The sequence below is a fragment of the Oryx dammah genome, unplaced genomic scaffold, assembly GCF_014754425.2.
Source record: "Oryx dammah isolate SB20612 unplaced genomic scaffold, SCBI_Odam_1.1 HiC_scaffold_8, whole genome shotgun sequence".
Lineage (NCBI taxonomy): Eukaryota > Metazoa > Chordata > Mammalia > Artiodactyla > Bovidae > Oryx > Oryx dammah.
The window spans coordinates 15,942,400-15,962,298 of NW_024070192.1; the positions used below are offsets into that span (position 1 = coordinate 15,942,400).

Here is a 19,899-nt window from a genome sequence, read left to right on the forward strand (position 1 = left end):
CTGGAGTTTGCTCAGACTCATGTCCATTGAGTTGGTGATGCCATCCAACCATCTCATCCTCTGTCGATCCTTCTCCTCCTGCCTTCAATCTTTCCTAGCATCAGGGTCTTCTCCAATGAGTCAGTACTTTGCATCAGGTGGCCAAACTATTGGAGTTTCAGCTTCAACATCAGTCCTTCCAGTGAATATTCAGGACTGATTTCCTTTAGGAGGGACTGGCTGGATCTCTTTGCTGTCCAAGGGACTCTCAAGAGTCTTCTCCAACACCACAGTTCAAAAGTATCAATTCTGAGTGCCAAAGAATTGATGCTTTTGATTTCTTGTATATAAAACATAAAAATGATTAGCATACAGAGTGGGATGCTATATCCTACTAGCATACATAGTAACATATAGTATGTGGGCTTCCCAGGTGGCAATAGTGGTAAAGAACCCACTTGCCAATGCAGGAGACATAAGAGACGCGGGTTTGATCCCTGGGTCAGGAAGATCCCCTGAAGGAAGGCATGACAACCCACTCCAGTATTCTGGTCTGGAGAATCCCATGGACAGAGGAGCCTGGCAGGCTATAGTCCATAGGGTTGCAGACAGTCAAGTACGACTGAAGCGACTTAGCACACATGCACAGAGTACATAAAGAACAACTACAAGTTAATTAGCAAAATGCAAATTACCTAATAGATTTAGGCAAAATATATGAAAAGGCAATTTACAGAAAAGAAAGGCTAATGATCAGTAAAGGTATGAGATGATAACCTCACTGGCAATCTGCAAATGCAGTTTAAAACAACAAGATACAATTTCATATCAACCCTGTTAAAAAATAATACACCTCACAATGTCAAATGTTGATGAGGTAGAAAGTTGGGGCTATAAATACCAGTTTATAGGGGCAGTGGTAACAGATAGGAGTAAAGAAAGCAGAGTAAAGAAATCTTTAGAATGTTAAGTAGAATTTAACTGGGACAGGGATTAAGGGAAAGTTAGAGTGAAGAATGACCCCAGTTTTATGGGAGATGTAGAGAACATGGAGGTAAGAATCTATTCAATTAAAATATAATGCATTTCTTTTTAGCCTGGGACATCTAAATAGAAATATTTAGCAGATACTTGGACATAACCCTTTGGAGCTGAGAGATGTTAGAGTACATTATATATTTCATGCTCACCATCAACTGGAAGATTAGCTATCAGAGCTTCATGTTCTTTTTCTGTGAGCTTAATTCCCACGTTTCCAAGAACTTTGTTCAGATCATTGACATTAATCATCCCACCTTAGAAAAAGAGAGTAAATTAAAATGAGGCAAATTAAATAACTTCAAAACATTAAAAATATAACTCTATCCATAAATTCCTTTTCCAATAGCCATTATTACCTCAGAAATGTAATGGAAAAGCAGTAATAAAAATAAATCATATTCATGACTGAAAAAGTAAGTAGCAGAGTTATAAATAAAATTTCTCTTTTTAAAGTTGGGCTTGAGGGGGTAAGAAAACATACCATAAAATTTCTTACTATTTTTAAACTAGAGCTGAAGCAACTAATCTCATAGATTTCTAAAGTAACAGGTTATTTTTGTCACATAAACTCTCAGGTATTTGTGGCAAATTTCTAAAATAACTAACTTGCTATATATAAGTAAATTTGAAATGATTTTTTTCACCTGCTTCAGTAAATGCAAAGCTAGATGCAAAAATATAATAAAGAATATTATCTGATAAAATAAAGATATTTAGAGATGTATAAGTAATGAATCAATAATATTCACAGTATAATGTTATAGACTCAAGAATTTAATAGGTATATTCTTACTTTTGAGAGACTTTATTTCATCCAAAACCCTATTTTGAAACACCTGTCCAATAGCTATAAGAAAAGGCAAATTCATGTCAGAATGAAAACTATATGGTCATTCATAAAAGAGTATTTTGTATTTCATAATGCTGTAAATATATTTTTCATAATTTTCCTTAAAATGTTATTTTAACTACAAATTTTAAAAATGAAGGTAGAAATAACAGCTTTTAAAAAGGTGACATGTCCCTATGATCTTTATTACCCAAAGCAATTGTGAGTTTGGGCTACGCTGAGGCATCATCTTCATTGCCACCATTACAGCCATCATTGCTACCACCACCACCAGTATCACCACCACCATCATAATCACAACTACAATAACAGCACAATAGATAACTTTTATTGAAATTTTACCTTATACTAAGCACATTTCAAAGTTCAGTTCAGTTCAGTTCAGTCGCTCAGTCGTGTCCGACTCTTCACGACCCCATGAATCGCAGCACGCCAGGCCTCCCTGTCCATCACCAACTCCCAGAGTTCACTCAGAGTCGCATCCATCGAGTCAGTAATGTCATCCAGGGATCTCATCCTCAGTTGTCCCCTTCTCCTCCTGCCCCGAATCCCTCCCAGCATCAAAGTCTTCTCCAATGAGTCAACTCTTCGCATGAGGTGGCCAAAGTACTGGAGTTTCAGATTTAACATCATTCCTTCCAAAGAAATCCCAGGGCTGATCTCCTTCAGAATGGACTGGTTGGATCTCCTTGCAGTTCAAGGGACTCTCAAGAGTCTTCTCCAACACCACAGTTCAAAAAGCATCAATTCTTCGGTGCTCAGCCTTCTTCACAGTCCAACTCTCACATCCATACATGACTACTGGAAAAACCATAGCCTTGACTAGACGGACCTTAGTCGGCAAAGTAATGTCTCTGCTTTTGAATATGCTATCTAGGTTGGTCATAACTTTTCTTCCAAGGAGTAAGCGTCTTTTAATTTCATGGCTGCAATCACCATCTGCAGTGATTTTGGAGCCAAAAAAAATAAAGTCTGACACTGTTTCCAATATTTGCCCATCTATTTCTATGAAGTGCTTTATCATTTTTATCCTCTTTTTATAAATGAGGAAATTGACACACTGAGGTTTAGAAGAAACTTGTCTAAGATAACACAGAAGATAAGTAGTAGAGCTAGGATCTGAATCTAGGCATTCAGACACAGGGTGTTTTGTACTCAACCACTCTGCTATATTGTTGTTTCCCATTTTTTAAATATTTACTTATTTATTTGGTTCCATCTGATCTTAGTTGCCAACATGTGGGATCCTTGTTGAGGTGCATGGACTTCCTGGTTGTGGCACGCTGACTCAGTTGTTCCATGGCATGTGAGGGAATCAAACTTGTGTCCACTGCATTGTAAGATGGATTCTTAACCACTAGACCACCATTTTTTTTCTCTGACTTCTTTCTCTTCCTTCTACTAGTCTTTCACGCTCCTCATTTTCCTTTCTTTCCTTGCTTATAATTAGGTTTTATAATGAAGTATAAGTAATATTAAGTCAGGGCTTCCAGTGGTAAAGGTTGTGCAGGTGGTAAAGAATCTGCTTGCCAATGCAGGAGATGCAAGAGATGTGGGTTCGATCCCTGGGTTGGAAAGAACCTCTGCAGTAGGACATGGCAACTGGCTCCAGTATTTTTGCCTGGAAAATCCCACGGACAGAGGAGCCTGGTGGGTTACAGTCATGGGGTCACAGAGTCGAACATGACTAAGCACACACACACACAATATTAATTGCTTTACTCATAGTCGAAAGTTTTAATGACTTAAAAAGTAAATTTAATTGACAGTTATATGGTTTCTACACAGCTTAGAATTTTTTTCTCTTAAAGTTAAGAAATTTCTAGAGGAAATTTCATAGGGAAGTTTTATAACTTCTTAAAAAGGCCACACAATTAGGCCATGAAAGGCCTGAGTGGCAACCATGTGACTCACCATCAATTGATAGGATTTTCTTCAGCTCTGAGCATTCCTTATCAGTCAGCTCAATTCCCATGTTCCTAAGAAGATTTGGAAGGTCATTGACATCAACTTTTTTTCCTTTGAAAAGATGAGAATATAGACATTTGAGAGTTATATGGCCTACCTAATGATTTCAAATAATGAAATATTCCTGCCTATGAAGAATCAGGGGCTTCCCTGGTGGCTCAGAAGGTAACAATTTGAGAACACGCAAGGGCAGAATGAAATATATCCATATCAGTTCAGTTCAGTCACTCAGTTGTGCCCAGCTCTTTGCAACCCCACAGACTGCAGCACGCCAGGCTTCCCTGTTCATCACCAACTCCTGGAGCCTACTCAAACTCATGTCCATTGCGTTGGTGATGCCATCCGACCATCCTCTATCGTCCCCTTCTCCTCCTGCATTCAATCTTTCCCAGCATCAGGGTCTTTTCTAATGAGTTGGTTCTTCACATAAGGTGGCCAAAGTACTGGAGTTTCAGCTTCAGTCCTTCCAATGAACACCCAGGACTGATCTCCTTTAGGATGGACTGGTTGGATCTCTTTGCAGTCCAAGGGACTCTCAAGAGTCTTCTCCAACACCAGTTCAAAAGCATCAATTCTTTGGCACTCAGCTTTCTTTATAGCCCAAATCTCAGATCCATACATGACTACTGGAAAAACCATAGCCTTGACTAGACGGACCTTTGTTGGCAAAGTAATGTCTCTGCTTTTTAATATGCAGTCTAGGTTGGTCATAGCTTTTCTTCCAAGGAATAAGTGTCTTTCAGTTTCATGGCTGCAATCACCATCTGCAGTGATTTTGGAGCCCAGAAAAATAAAGTCAGCCACTGTTTCCCCATCTATTTACCATGTAGTGATGGGACTGGATGTCATAATCTTAGTTTTCTGAATGTTGAGCTTTAAGCTCATGTTATTGAGAAACTCAATAATAACATCAGAGATAATAACATAATTTTAAAATATTCCCAATAATTTAATAGTTTTTACTGATCACCTGTGAATAACAGAAAGTGGTCAGAAGGAAGTATGAATTCTCCACAGTGATACTAAATCTAGGCTGAGAGGAATTTTTTTCTCCTCTATTTAAAAACTCAAGTAGGCCATTATTAATTTTTTACCAGATTTATTGAACAGGTGTGACTATCTTTCACATATTATGGTTAATTTAAAAATGTATAGCTGCAGAGACCTGACCAATCATCACCACAATCTAACACTAAAACACTTTTGTTACCCTAAACCTAATATCCATTAAGCCTAGTCCATCCTTCTCTACCATCCCCAGTACCAGAAAATATTGTCTATTCTCTGTCTCTATAGGTTTGCCAATAATAGACATCTCAGATAGATGAATCACACAATATACGATGTCTTATGATTGACTTCTTTTACTTAGCGTAATATTTTCATTGATCCAAGGCATTTCAGCCCTAATTCAGTTTTAACTGTATTTAAGAGTTTATTTCTAGATCATAAAGGGGGTAAGCCTAAGAATACAGTCCTTGGATCACGGAGTCTGGTGTAGGAATGTGGATTTTATGGAAATAGGGAAATAAGGAAGCATTTCAATACTTAATGACCAGAATGTCTGATGGTCCATGACTCTGAGAAAGGGAGTGAGCATTACCATACAGTTATGGAACAAGTCCCACATGTCAATACTCTCTCACCTCTGACCTACTCTTTTCTTTATTTTTGCATTAACCTATTTCCAGACTGTATTTCATGCAACTTTTCCCTCAATTGCTTTTCTCTTGCCTCACTTTTTATAGTCCTAATAACAGTTCTGTCTTCATTTTCATGATTCCTTTAGAACCAAAATTAAAGGAGTTGTTGGCTTATGTTAAAAAAAATGATGAGAAAAAATATTTTCTTATTTTCTTTTTTAAATTCATTTCTAAGCTTTTATAAATGTCTTAATGGCAAGTAAGTTTTTTTCCAGAAGTGACTTTATAGATACTCACATCTCAGGTTATTTTCAACAGTGCAAAAAATGTAAGCACTCACCATCAACAGGCAGATTCTCTAGTAAGTCTTTACTTTCTGTTCCTATAAGCTTCATTCCCATGTTTTGCAAAACAGTGTCCAGTTTACTGACATCAGTGACCCCTCCTTGGGAAAAAGAGAGGAAAATAAGCAAAATTTAATAAACTTGGAATGTGACAAAAAGCAATGAATTACTGTATATTATAGATATTGACACACAATGAAGTACATTTAGTTGTACAAAAAGTTGTCAGTAATGAAGGTGGAATTAGAATTTTTTTCCCTTGAGCCTTTTTTGGGGAATAGTCTATATAATTCGCTTTTAAAGATTTGGCATAACTTCTAGACCATTTACAGAATTAGAGAAAACAAGTCACATACTTCTGCCAATAGGAAAGTGTTGTTCTTATTTCCTGAACTAAAAGATGTGACATTATGATTTATGATATAAGAAGTACATGTTTTGTCTTCACCTCTGTACCAACCAGCTCCTAAAACCCTTGTAATTTCCTCAGTGATAAAAGTGATGGGAATATTCCTTGTTATAATATTTGGTCTTTTGTCCTCAGTTCCTAAAATAGCTTCAGATCACCAAAAGTGAAAAGAATGTCTTCCATTATTCTTAAAAAGCCCCTTCCAACCACACCTGAGTTTATGGTACGCTAATGAGGTGCTTTTGGAAAGCCCTTGGATGATAACCACAATATACGGGGCTAGTTGCTGGAAGAACAAACCACTTGATTGGAACTTTCAGTCCTATTCTTGAAACTCTGGGAAGAAAAGGGGCACTGGAGGTTGAGTTAATCACCAATGGCCAAGGACTTCATCCATAATACCTACATAATGAAGCCTCCATAAAAATCAGCTGAGGGAGTTTGGAGAGCTTCCAAGTTGGTAAACACATGGAAGTACCCGGAGGGCAGAGAGGGCATAGAAGCTCTGTGCCCCATTCCACATACCTTGCCCTGTGCATTGCTTCCATCTAGCAATGTACAGATGTATGAGCTGGGTTTAGAAAAGGCAGAGGAACCAGAGATCAAATGCTGTTTTAATACCATGTAAAACTATTATAGAAAATCTCATATACAGGTGCATAAACTCTCCCCTATGGTACAGGAGTATTTACAATACTCACTAAGTGGCAGGTGCTCTTTCACATCTTCATGTTCCTCTTCTGTGAGCTTGATTCCCGGGTGTTCAAGGATGGTGTCTAGGTTTTTGGCCTTAAACTTTCCTCCTTAGGAAAACATATAGGAGTAATACATGAAAAAAACTTAAAATATTAAAAATATTTTGCACAGGAATTGTCATCTGACTATTTATGCTTTACCATTATTATATATGGTTTTGAAAACAAGAAATGTACTTATGTGTTTATTATCTAAAAGCATCAAGTAATCAATAGAAAAAATCATAATTAAAATTATCTTCTTTTAAACTTTAACTTGGGTAGAAGACTGTACTATAAACAGCCCATGAAGGGATAGACTATAGGATTTAATTATAACATACATCATAAGGAATAGGAATGAGCTTTGATGCCAGGTATCTAATTAATAACTAGCTAATTAATTAATATATTATAATAAAGTAAAAGTTATGAGGTAACTTTAAAAGTATAAGCAGATTCTCACTGCAATTTTTTTGAGGTGAAATTCACATAACATAAAATTAACCGTTTTGAAGTGAACAATTCAGTGGCATTTAGTACATATTCCCTGGTGACTCAGATGGTAAAGCGTCTGCTTGCAATGCTGGAGACCCACGTTCGATCTCTGGGTCAGGAAGAGCCCTGGAGAAGGAAATGGCAACCCACTCCAGTACTCTTGCCTGGGAAATCCCATGGACAGAGGAGCCTGGTAGGCTACAGTCCATGGGGTTGCAAAGAGTCTGACACGACTGAGCGACTACTTTACTCTAACAATGTTGTAAATAAATATTTACATAAAGAAGGCTGTCAGTTAGTCAGTTAAGTCACTCAGTCATGTCAGACTCATAGACTGCACCCTGCCAGATTTCCCTGTCCATCACCAACTCCTGGAGCTTGCTCAAACTCACGTCCATCGAGTTGGTGATTCCATCCAATCATCTCATCCTCTATTGTCCCCTTCTCCTCCCGCCTTCAATCTTTCCCAGAATCAGGGTCTTTTCCAATGAGTCAGTTATTTGCATCAGGTGGCCAGAGTATTGGAGCTTCAACTTCAGCATCAGTCCTTCCAATGAATATTCAGGACTGATTTTCTTTAGACTGACTGTTTGATCTCCTTGCAGTCCAAAGTACTCTCAAGAGTCTTCTCCAGTATCACAGTTAAAAGCATCAATTCTTCAGTGCTCAGCTTACTTTATAGTCTAACTCTCACATCCATATATGACTACTGGAAAAACCATAGCTTTGACTAGATGTACCTTTGTGGCAAAGTAATTTCCACCTTTTAATATGCTATCTAGGTTGGTCATAGCATCACCTGGGAATCCCCCTTTTCATTGGTTGTTTAGTAGCTTGGTCATGTTCAACTCTTGTGACCCTATGGGCTGCAGTTTACCAGGCTCCTATGTCCATGGAATTTTCCAGGCAAGAATACTGGAGTGGGTTGCCATTTCCTACTCCAAGGGATCTTCTCAACCCAGAGAATGAAGCCAGGTCTCCCACATTGCAGGCAGATTCTTTACTGTCTGAACCACCAGGGAAGCCCCTTTCATTGTCTTGGTTGATCTTGAATTATTATTTCAAAACAAGGAACAGCAATCAATGGCAAGACTAGATGACAGTCCCAAATAATAGCTATATATTTTTTCTTTCATAATTCCGGTTCATTTTATTACAGCAATATTTTTAAAAGTACCATTATAATCTCAGATAGGTCTCTTAAGCTAAAAAAATATTTTTCTATTATGATAATTGATAGCTCCACATCTAGTCCCACTTTTCCTAATGGATACATCGTCCCACACAAAGAAAATAAGACAATGAAGATCACCTGCATATTCTTTCTGGTAGATTTAAAGTGATAAAAATGATAGAATGAAACAAAAAAATATTTTAGGGAACAGTTCTGTCCTACACAATGATGCAATTAAATGCATCTTAATAAGATAAGCAAGTATTAATTCAATTAAGGTTGTAAAATATTCAGGAAATGTTTCAAACACTTAGCCTCACTGGAGTGATCTCAGGTTTATATCTTTAACTTTTGTTTATTTAGTTTATGAATTAATTTAGCCCTAATGTGAAATTTTGGAGAAGGCAGTGGCACCCCACTCCAGTACTCTTGCGTAGAAAATCCCATGGACGGAGGAGCCTAGTAGGCTGCAGTCCATGGGGTCGCTAAGAGTCGGACACGACTGAGTGACTTCACTTTCACTTTTCACTTTCACGCATTGGAGAAGGAAATGGCAACCCACTCCAGTGTTCTTGCCTGGAGAATCCCAGGGATGGGGGAGCCTGGTGGGCTGCCGTCTATGGGGTCGCACAGAGTCGGACACGACTGAAGCGACTTAGCAGCAATGTGAAATTTACTGCTCTTTAGAGTTTGTCTCCAGCCCATTGAGGGCGATTAGAAGTCTGGGAACATAGTCTTTGGACCACAGAATCTGTTTCAGGAATATAAGGATGTAAGCAAAAGCATGAGTGGCTGAGCATTCTTGCATTCCTTGCATGACAGCTTGAATTCTTCATGGTCCTTTCCCTTGGGGTATCTGGAAGACTCTGCCCTTTTCATGTGGTGTAGGAAATAAGTCCCACACTTAACACTCCTCCCTTATTCTTCTGTCCTAAAGTCCCTGGAAATAATGGTGGTGATAGAACTCTTTTTTTTTTAAACTATTTTTATTTTTATTTTTTTGGCATGGTCTAACTTTTTTTTTATTTTTTTAATATAAATTGATTTATTTTAATTGAAGGCTAATTACTGAATTACTTTACAGTATTGTAGTGGTTTTGCCATATATTGACATGAATCAATTTCCCACATTTGGCTAAGCTGTCTTTTCTATTAAAAAACAATTCCTGTGTTAAAGGGAATGTATTCCCTTCTCCCACAGTGCTGTCTTTCTCTAGTTCTATCCAAGTCTAATAGTGGCACTGGCCATATTCTCAACTGAATCAGAGTTGCTGAAAATATCAACAGACAAAACATGTTTACTTTCTTCTTAAAAAAAAGTTTATTTTTTAACTGAAGTATAATTGCTTTACAGAATTTTGTTGCTTTTTGTCCAACATCAACATGTTTACTTTCTGTCTTGAGTCATTTTTACTGTCTTCTGTCTCAATGTCAAGTAAGAGTTTTCAGAGATTACTTTTATAGAAGCCTATATTCTCCAGACACCCTGCACAATTCAAATATGTCTCAAATACTTACCATTACCTGGTAGATTGTGTGTCAGATTACTAATTTCTTTTTCTGTAAAGTTCATCCCCATGTTTTGCAAAAGAGTACCCACCTTATTGACATCAATAATCTTATCTTGTGAAAAAGAAAAGCATGTACAAAAAAGTTATTGGTTCTACAATGTGGCCATTGATGTTACTTACTGTGCATTATGATTACAGCTTTGTCTGTATAGTCAAAGCTACGGTTTTTCCACTAGTCATGTACAAATGTGAGAGCTGGACCATAAAGAAGGCTAAGTGTTGAAAAATTGATGCTTTCGAATTGTGGTGCTGGAGAAGACTCTTGAGAGTCCCTTGGACAGCAAGGAGATCAAACCAGTCAATCCTAAAGGATATCAACCCTGAATAGTCATTGGAAGGACTGAGCTGAAGCTGAAGCTCCAATACTTTGGCTACCTGATGTCCACTCTAGCACTCTTGCCTGGAAAATCCCATGGACGGAGGAGCCTGATAGGCTACAGTCTATGGGGTTGCAGAGTCGGACACGACTGAATGACTTCACTTCACTTCACTTCACTTCACCTGATGCAAAGAGAGGGAGAGGGTGTGATGATTTGGGAGAATGGCATTGAAACATGTATAATAACATGTAAGAATCGAAATGCCAGTCTATGTCTGATGCAGGATATGACACGCTTGGGGCTGACGCGCGGGGATGACCCAGAGAGATGTTGTGGGGAGGGGGGTGGGAGGGGGGTTCATGTTTGGGAACGCATGTACACCTGTGGTGGATTCATGTCAATCTATGCCAAAACCAATACAGAATTGTAAAGTAAAAATTAAAAATAAATAAATAAATTTAAAAAATTAAAAAAAAAAAAAAAACAACAAAGAGTCAACTCATTAGAAAAGACCTGATGCTGGGAAAGATTGAAGGCAGGAAGAGAAGGGGATAACAGAAGACAAGGTGGTTAGATGGCATCACTGACTCAGTGGACATGAGTTTGAGCAAGCTCTGGGGGATGGTGAAGGATAGGGAAGTGTGGTGTGCTACAGTTCATGGGGTCACAAGAGTTGGATGATTTAGCAACTGAACAACAACTTCTTCATCCACCTTATCAAGAAGGCCAAGATTTAATAAGGTCTGTTCATATATATACCAAGGGGGTCAATAAGGGTATTTGAATTAAAATTGATACACTCAAAATGGTTAATCAAGTTCTTAATTATTTTCAGAAAATGGTAAAATAAATGAAAATGAATAAAGTTTATTTTTCTTTTCTGAACTCCCAGATTAGATACCTTAACTCCTAACTAAAACTGACCAGAAAGTTGTTTCCATTCATTTGGATGACTATGTTATTCAGACCCATCTTACAATGAAAATCTTGAATAAAATATAACAAGCATCATTTTGAAAGCAACGAAGAGCTGGAAGAGAGTAAGGAATTACTAGTCCAAAGTCTCATGAAAAACAGGAAGGTAGTCAGGTGCCAGGAAGAGGCACTTCCTCTTGTTCCTGGAGCTTCTTAGTGAATTGCTCACAGTGTTCATGGGGCACTCTTACTGTGCACACCTACTGAGGCATGTATGCATCATTTATATCCATGGAGGCCCAAACTACAACAAATTGGGCACAGCATCATCATCACATGATCTAATCTTGACTCAGAATAATGCCAGTCTATATTGAATGTGGAAGATTTTTATGTTCAATCTAAATTTGAAAGAATAGTTGGTATTTCTGTACCAAAGAAAATAAGAAATAATGGTGCACCATATACCTTTGTATTTCTTCATGTTGGGGTTTTTTGACTAGGCACGATAATAAGCAAGTACATGCAATAAGTACTCTGACCACGTAAGTGATTTCCAAACCCTAAAAAATCAATAATCTTCTCACTTGGGAATATATTACATAAAAAATAGACAAATATCCTACTAATAAAAGTCACACAGAAAGACATTCCCAAAAAGAACAGCCAGACCTGAGGGAAGCCCACATATATTTATGTGTCTAGGGGAGAGGAATGAGGGCCTAGGGTTAGACCAACCTATATTAAAACATGATAAAGCTGTCATATTCAAAGAAATTTAGTATTAGTATATGAATAATCAGACCAATAGGACAAAATATGAATTCCCAAAATAGGCAAGTGCATATAGAAACTAAGTATATAGTTAAGATGGCATCTCACATTATAGGGAATGAAGATAGAACTTTAAGCAATTTGTGACAACTGTTTTTTGTTGTTGTTCAGTCACTAAGTCAGGTCCAATTCTTTGTGACAATTGTATAGCTATTTTCAAAAAGATAAATCTGTATTTCCTGATAGAAATCAATGTAAAATGTACAGTATTACATATGAAGTATTCTTGTCAAAAAGATGTTAAAATTGAAAATAATTAAACCATTAGAGCTGACTTCTAGTTATAGGGAATACAAGGGATAGAGGAACAAGACAGATAAGAAAACAAATTTAGTAAATGGGATATTCTACAGATAATTGGCAACAGATACAGTTTCTTCAATAAATTAGAGCTTTAGTAAAAGAGGAAGAGGAAGAAGGATCAGCTTTATATTCCATGAGATTCGAGTGTCTTAACAGATATAGGGTGTAAACTTTGGTGTTTGACTTAAACTATTAACAACTGTAAAAATATTAGAGAGAAGTAAGAAAAATTTAAATTAAATTATATAATGGCATTGAAGTAATGTAAAAATTATTCTATTTTTAAGAGATGCATACTGAAGTATGTAAGAACAAAATGATGTTGGAACTTGTTTTGAACTATTTCAGTCAAAAAATAAAAACAAAAAAGAAACAAGTGTAACAAAATCTTCATACTTGTTGGTGACAGGAATATGTGAGAAAGAATAATTGTATTATTCTATTACTACTTTTGTGTATGTTTGGAAATGCTTATTATGCCCCAAAGGTGGAAAGAACCCAAATGCCTATCAACTGATAAGCAGATAAAGAAATATATCCATACAATGGAATATTATTTGCCAACAAAAAGGAATGAAGCAGTATACTCATGTTCATAGCAGCATTATAAACAACTAGAATGTGGAAGCAACCCAGTGTTCACTGGTGGATGAACGGATAAGCAGAATGTGGGATACACCTACAGTGGAATATTACTGAGGCTGAAAAGGCAGGAAATTCCAACATATGTTATAACATAGGTGAACCTTGAGGACATTATGCCACATGAAAGAAATCAGTCATTCCACTTACATGAAATCAAAGGGACAGAAAGTCACAGGGACAGAAACAGAATGGTGGCTGCTAGGGGCTGGGGATAAGGGGCAGTGGGGAGCTTTTGTTTAATGAATATAAAGTTTCAATTTGCAAAATGAAAAGAATTCTGGAGATGGATGATGGTAATGGTTGAAATTAAAAGACGCTTACTCCTTAGAAGGAAAGATATGACCAACCTAGATAGCATATTCAAAAGCAGAAACATTACTTTGCCAACAAAGGTCCGTCTAGTCAAGGCTATGGTTTTTCCAGTGGTCATGTATGGATGTGAGAGTTGGACTGTGAAGAAAGCTGAATGCTGAAGAATTGATGCTTTTGATCTGTAGTGTTGGAGAAGACTCTTGAGAGTCCCTTGGACTGCAAGGAGATCCAACCAGTCCATCCTAAAGGAGATCAGCCCTGGGTGTTCACTGGAAGGACTGAAGCTAAAGCTGAAACTCCAATACTTTGGCCACCTGATGTGAAGAGCTGACTCATTGGAAAAAGACCTGATGCTGGGAGGAATTGGGGGCAGGAGGAGAAGGGAATGACAGAGGATGAGATGGTTGGATGGCATCACCGACTCGATGAACATGAGCTTGGGTGAACTCTGGGAGTTGGTGATGGACAGGGAGGCCTGGCGTGCTGCAGTCCATGGGGTCGCAAAGAGTCGGACACGACTGAGCGACTGAACTGAACTGAACTGAACTGATGCTGGGAAAGATTGAAGGCAGGAGGAGAAGAAGATGACAGAGGATGAGATGGTTGGATGGCATCACGGATTCAATGGACATTAGTTTGGGTAAACTCTGGGAGTTGGTGATGGACAGGGAGGCCTGGGGTGCTGCAGTCCATGGGGCTGCAAAGAGTCGAACATGACTGAGCGACTGAACTGAACTGAACTGAATGGTTGTACAATAATTATCAATGGACTTAATACCACTGAACTGTATACTTTAAAATGATTAAGAGAGTAAAATTTATGTTATGTGTATTTTATCACAATAAAAATATTGAAAAAAAGGCAAAAAATAAGAATGAATTAACTGATACATACTACAATACAGATAAACCTGTACATACTAAGTGAAATAAGCTAGTCACAAAACCCACAGATTATACCATTTATTTGAAATGGTAAGGCAAATCTACAGAGACAGAAAATAGATTAGTAATTACATAGGGCTTGTAGGGTGATAGCTAAAGGGCATGAGATTTCTTTTTGGGGTGATCTGGGTATTCACAAAGTCCTTTGATAATCCTACTAACTTTAATATAATTGTAGTTAGTCACAATAAAGTAAATTATAATCTCCAAAAGGACACCCACTGGCTCACATTAGAAAGATATGAGGGTAGAATGAAGAGATGACAGAAAATAAACTGAAAGAAAGTAAGAAACTTTATATTTTGTATATAAAATTGTTTTTCCATTTATGTCATTGAGAACTGAATAGACTGCAATGGATTATAAGCTTCCCTGAGAACATGGGCTCTAAACGCAAGTAAGACCAAATACTTCTTACGAGAATATAAGACAGTTAACTCTGTGTGGGATAACTATGACAACACTGTGGTATTAATAATTGGTATGAAGAGTATAATAGTAAGCAAATAGTTGAGGCATCTGTCAATAGGCTACTGTAAGTACCAGCCACTAGCACTCTTTTTGTTTTTCTCTCACATTGAATAGAAACTTCTTTTATTTATTCTAATTCTTTCATTAAATATTTATTATAATGTGTGAAAGGTACTAAGATGAGGGAGGGATAAAGATGCAAAATGAAATCCAGGTATGGTCTCTGGCAAAAGAAGCTCACATTTTACAGATGAATGGTACTCATTTGTAATACAATGAGTTAGAGTTGAGTGAAGGTTAACTCTCAGGATTCCAGCTTGTATTACCAAGATAATAATGATGGTACTATAATAGTGAAAAAGTATGGAAATACGAGTCAAGTTAGGGTCCAGGGTTTCTCAGTTACTGGACATGCTATTGGTATTATCTGTGGAACAATTCTTCAGTGTGTGGAAAAGTCCCATTAATTGTAGAGCACTTAGTATCCCTGGCACTCATGCGTGTGTGCTCAGTCGTGTCCAACTCTTTGGGACCCCGTGGACTGCAGCCCACCAAGCTCCTCTGTCCATGGGATTCGCCAGGCAAGAATACTGGAGTGGCCAGCCATGCCCATCTCCAGGGGATCTTCCTGACCCAGGGATCAAACCCACGTCTCTTGCATATCCTGCATTGGCAGATAGATTCTTTACCACTGTGCCACCTGGGAAGTGCTCAGGGAATTTAATACTAATAGTACCCAATCCTAAAATCACCTGTGAGAACCAAACATGCCCCCAATATATTTCTAAAAGCCCCATGTGGCTTCATAAAGAACCACAATGATAATTATGAACTCAGTTACTGACAAAATCCATGATGTCTGAGCGACAGCACAGACATGTTCTATAAAAGTTAAAATATACCAATTCAATATTTGGGTGAGAAAATTGGTCCAAAGATACAAATATGAACATTTTCAGGAATTATAGGGAAAATTAAGCTTTTTGTGAGAGAGTGCTGAACAGAACAATAAACTGAAGACAACTGTTTTCTGCTCCCTAGGATTTATAGAAAAGAAGAAATAGGACTTACCTTTACATAAGAAATTAATTCATTTCAAGATCTACAAAATAGCTTTTGGGTACTAAATGTCACTAATTTTAGAAATTCTCATACTCATATTTACAAACACGAATTCCCATCAAAGGCACAGTTATTTTGAAAATACTCACCATTAGCTAGCAGATTTTCTGTCAGTTTTTCCTTTTCCTTTTCTATGAGTTTAATCCTCATTTCGCCCAGAATGCTGTCCAAAGTACTCATGTTAACCTTCCCTCCTTAGGAAAGCAGTAGGAGTGGAAAATGACAAAAAAACGTTTCCAAAATATTAAAAATACATTCATGTCTGTGTATGACTAATTAGTTTGTGTTACTGATATTAAAAGAGAGAGAAAATATAATTCATGTCTCTGTACTATCATTTAACACTTTTAATAGGGCTATCAAGACTAATTTCCAATGTTCAGAAAAATTCAATAGGATAGATAAATCCTATTACCTTTTCTTGGGGATAACCTGAAACAACAAAATGTGCCCAAGGTAGTTTAGCACCTATTGCTGTAGACCACAGATCTCATCTTTCCAAACAATAACAAAGGGCCATTCTCATTTGCTTGAACTCCCAGATCATTTCTGCTGATAACTGCTAATCCTCCACTCAATGTTTGCTGTGTAGACCTAGATTTGATTTTTCAATTAAAATGTTTTCATCTATTTCCACTCTCCTTGCCCCAATTTTTTCTCTTTTCCCTGACCCTTCTCTGGTCTTTTGTAGTCTTCAGAAACTTCAGCATCGTTTATGATTCACAGTGAAAGAAGTTGCTGATATAACAAACTCAATGTAAGTCTTAAAGACGGAATTTACTTCTATTTAGAAATAGATTCTGTGAGGTTTTAAAATGTCTTCTTGGTGCCAGATTAGTAGCTTTAGAGATTCATTTCAGCATTTCATAAGCGCAAGACCTCTTGAGTGGTTAACTGTTATATTAAATGCTCAGTTATTAATTTTCAGATTCTATTTCCGATTTTAAGGTTTTTTGCCTATGAGATTCACCCTCATGTTTTACAGAAAAGTATATAACTTGTTGATACAATCATCCCCTTCCCTTTAAGAAAATGAGAGGAATAAACCCAAAGTTTAGTGATTCTTAAATGTAACCAAAAACTATTAATTCCTGCATAATATGGTTATAGGTTTTAGTACAAAGACCATGGCTAAATAAATTCTGTTCAAGTGTTTAAAAGATGTTCAATAATAGAATAAAATCTCTTCCCTTGGCCACTCCACAAAGAAAGTTTTAAAAGAAGTTGATGAACTGCTTACTGAAACAGCAATGGGGAAAACAAATTTCATACTTCTACCCAGTAAGCATGATTTTTTTTTTCTGACACACAGAGAAATTTTTCTTTTTCTGAGTAAATTTCTTAGCAATTACTACTTTTTTGTTATTTCTTTGGAAGGAATGATGCTAAAGCTGAAACTCCAGTACTTTGGCCACCTCATGCGAAGAGCTGACTCATTGGAAAAAACTTTGATGCTGGGAGGGATTGGGGGCAGGAGGAGAAGGGGACGACACAGGATGAGATGGCTGCACGGCATCACTGACTTGATGGACATGAATCTGAGTGAACTCCGGGAGTTGGTGATGGACAGGGAGGCCTGGCGTGCTGCAGTCCCTGGGGTCGCAAAGAGTCGGGCATGACTGAGTGACTGAACTGAACTGAACTGAATCACTCTTCAGACTAGACAGTACTTATTTTCTTCTTTTCCATAAACTTTCAACAAATTATGAAGTGTTCTAACATGTAATGTAGAATATCTGCAAAAGTACAGATGGATTAAAAGAAGCATAAGCATGCCATCAAAATATTAGAAGGGTGCAGCTATCAAGATTCAATATCCTGTTCTTTCTTTTGCTTATCTTTAAAGGCCTTCATACCATCAATCATCCTATTCTGATTGATCTTTTCATGGGCTTTAAGAAATATACTAATTAAAATCTCACAAAAGTGATAAAAAGACTCATTAAGCAGTATAGGAGCCACCATTTCACAAAGTCAGAACTTACATTTCCCTACAAAGTACAAATTTACTCTCAGTAACTTTTCATAAAATATGAAATGGAGTAAACTGTTAAGAAGGCCCCTCTTCACTCATTGGCATCTAAGGTAGTTATTGCCTGGACTCTAGCATGCAGAAGCCCCTTCCTCATTTATTTTTGTAATGTCTCATTTATTTTCATTCCAATACTTTTCAATGCCTTCCTTTTCCCCCTTAATTCTCATTTTAAACTTTAGGACTTACAATGGATTAAAAAATAAGAACCAGTATTTTTCATCCATGGTCATGGGATTTATAACTAGAGTCTACTGATTCCCAAACTAAACATGAGATGACAGAGTTGGTATTTCTTAAGATAAAACAATATTGCCTTCAAAAGGTTTTTTGGACAGTTTTTGTTTTTCACCTAGATAGGAAGCAGAATAGTTACTGAAATTCTTACCATTAATTGGCACATTGTTCACCAAATCATGCTTCTTTTCTTTGAGTTCTACTCCTATATTTCCAGGAACTTTTTTCATGTCATTGACAACAACCTCTCCTTCTTCAAAGCAAAAGAAATGGAGACTTATGGTATTATTGTGAATGATGCCATGATTTGATATAATTAAAAAAAACAAACTGTCTTTGCAGCATTACAACCAACTGCAGGATAAACAGGTACCTGACCTAACAAATACGCCATTGGCAGTTCAGATAAAGACTTTGTTGTTAATTCTAGTATAATCTCTGAATGATAATCAAGGCAACAAAACAAGCGATTATGAGAATAACTTTGTAGTAAATTAGGATGATATAGATTGCTGATATAAAATAAGTTTTATTAGCAAGCACTTGCTTTATTATGAGTTCAACTCTAATTTTACCAAAACTTTTCTTCACCATTTGCTGTGTTGAACTAGAATTCACCTTTCCCATCATATAAGAGAAGATATGCTAATTATTGGCAAGGAGTCCAGATAATGACTTTGGAAACAACAAAGTACAGTGAAGTTTTATTGCTAAAAGTTCTAGTATTTCAGTATCTAACTCTAGGCATTTATACTTTTTTTAAGGAGTATGGGGGTAATAGATTTTAAAAGCCCATACAATCATAATGTGGAAAGAGCATTTAATTATAATTTAGTGGAAAGAATTCAGTTCTTAGCTTGTTGGTGGCATCTTCCTCTTTCCTTTAAATGAATTATTTTATCTGGACTGGGTCTTCATTGTTGTCGTGGGATTTCTTTAGTTGCAGTAAGCAGGAGCTACTCTTCACTGTGGTGTGCCAGCTCTAGGGCACAGAACTTCAGTTGTTGCAGCTTCCCAGCTCTAGAGCACAGGTTCAGAAATTGTGCCACATGGGCTTAGTTGCCACGTGGCATGTGGGATCTTCTCAGACCAGGGATAGAATCTGTGTCTCATGTATTGGCAGGCAAATTCTTTACCACTAAGCCACCATGGAACCCCTTCCTCTTTAAATTTATTTTTTATTGAAGTATAGTTGAATCTCAATGTTGTGTTCATTACTGCTGTAAAGCAGTCAGTCAGTAATAATATATACATGTGCATATATATTTTTTTCATATTCTTTTTCATTATGGCTTATTACAGGATATTGAATATATTCCCCAAGCTATACAGTCATATCTTGGCTATTGTGAATAGTGCTGCTACGAACACAGGGATGCCCATATCTTTTTGAATTAAAGCTTTGTCTGGAAATATGCCCAGGAGTGGGATTGATAGATCATATGGTAATTTTATTTTTAGTTTGCTGAGGAACCTGCATACTATTTTCCACAGTGGTGACACAAACTTACATTCATACCAACAGTGTAGGAAAGTTCCTTTTCTCCACAAC

The 19,899-nt window shown here is 37.1% G+C and overlaps 1 protein-coding gene across 1 annotated transcript in view; it reads right to left on the reverse strand.

Annotated features, from left to right (window-relative positions):
- Window positions 1-1,265: 1,265 nt before the first annotated feature.
- Window positions 1,266-19,899, reverse strand: part of LOC120866571 — a 29,504-nt gene continuing 10,870 nt past the window's right edge. The window contains exons 5-10 of the mRNA XM_040244362.1: window positions 18,499-18,600; window positions 16,168-16,272; window positions 5,822-5,926; window positions 3,785-3,889; window positions 2,061-2,170; window positions 1,266-1,274 (exon numbers count right to left, since the gene is read on the reverse strand). Of these exons, the coding sequence (XP_040100296.1) occupies window positions 1,266-1,274; window positions 2,061-2,170; window positions 3,785-3,889; window positions 5,822-5,926; window positions 16,168-16,272; window positions 18,499-18,600 (536 nt within the window). The remainder of the gene's footprint in view (window positions 1,275-2,060; window positions 2,171-3,784; window positions 3,890-5,821; window positions 5,927-16,167; window positions 16,273-18,498; window positions 18,601-19,899) is intronic.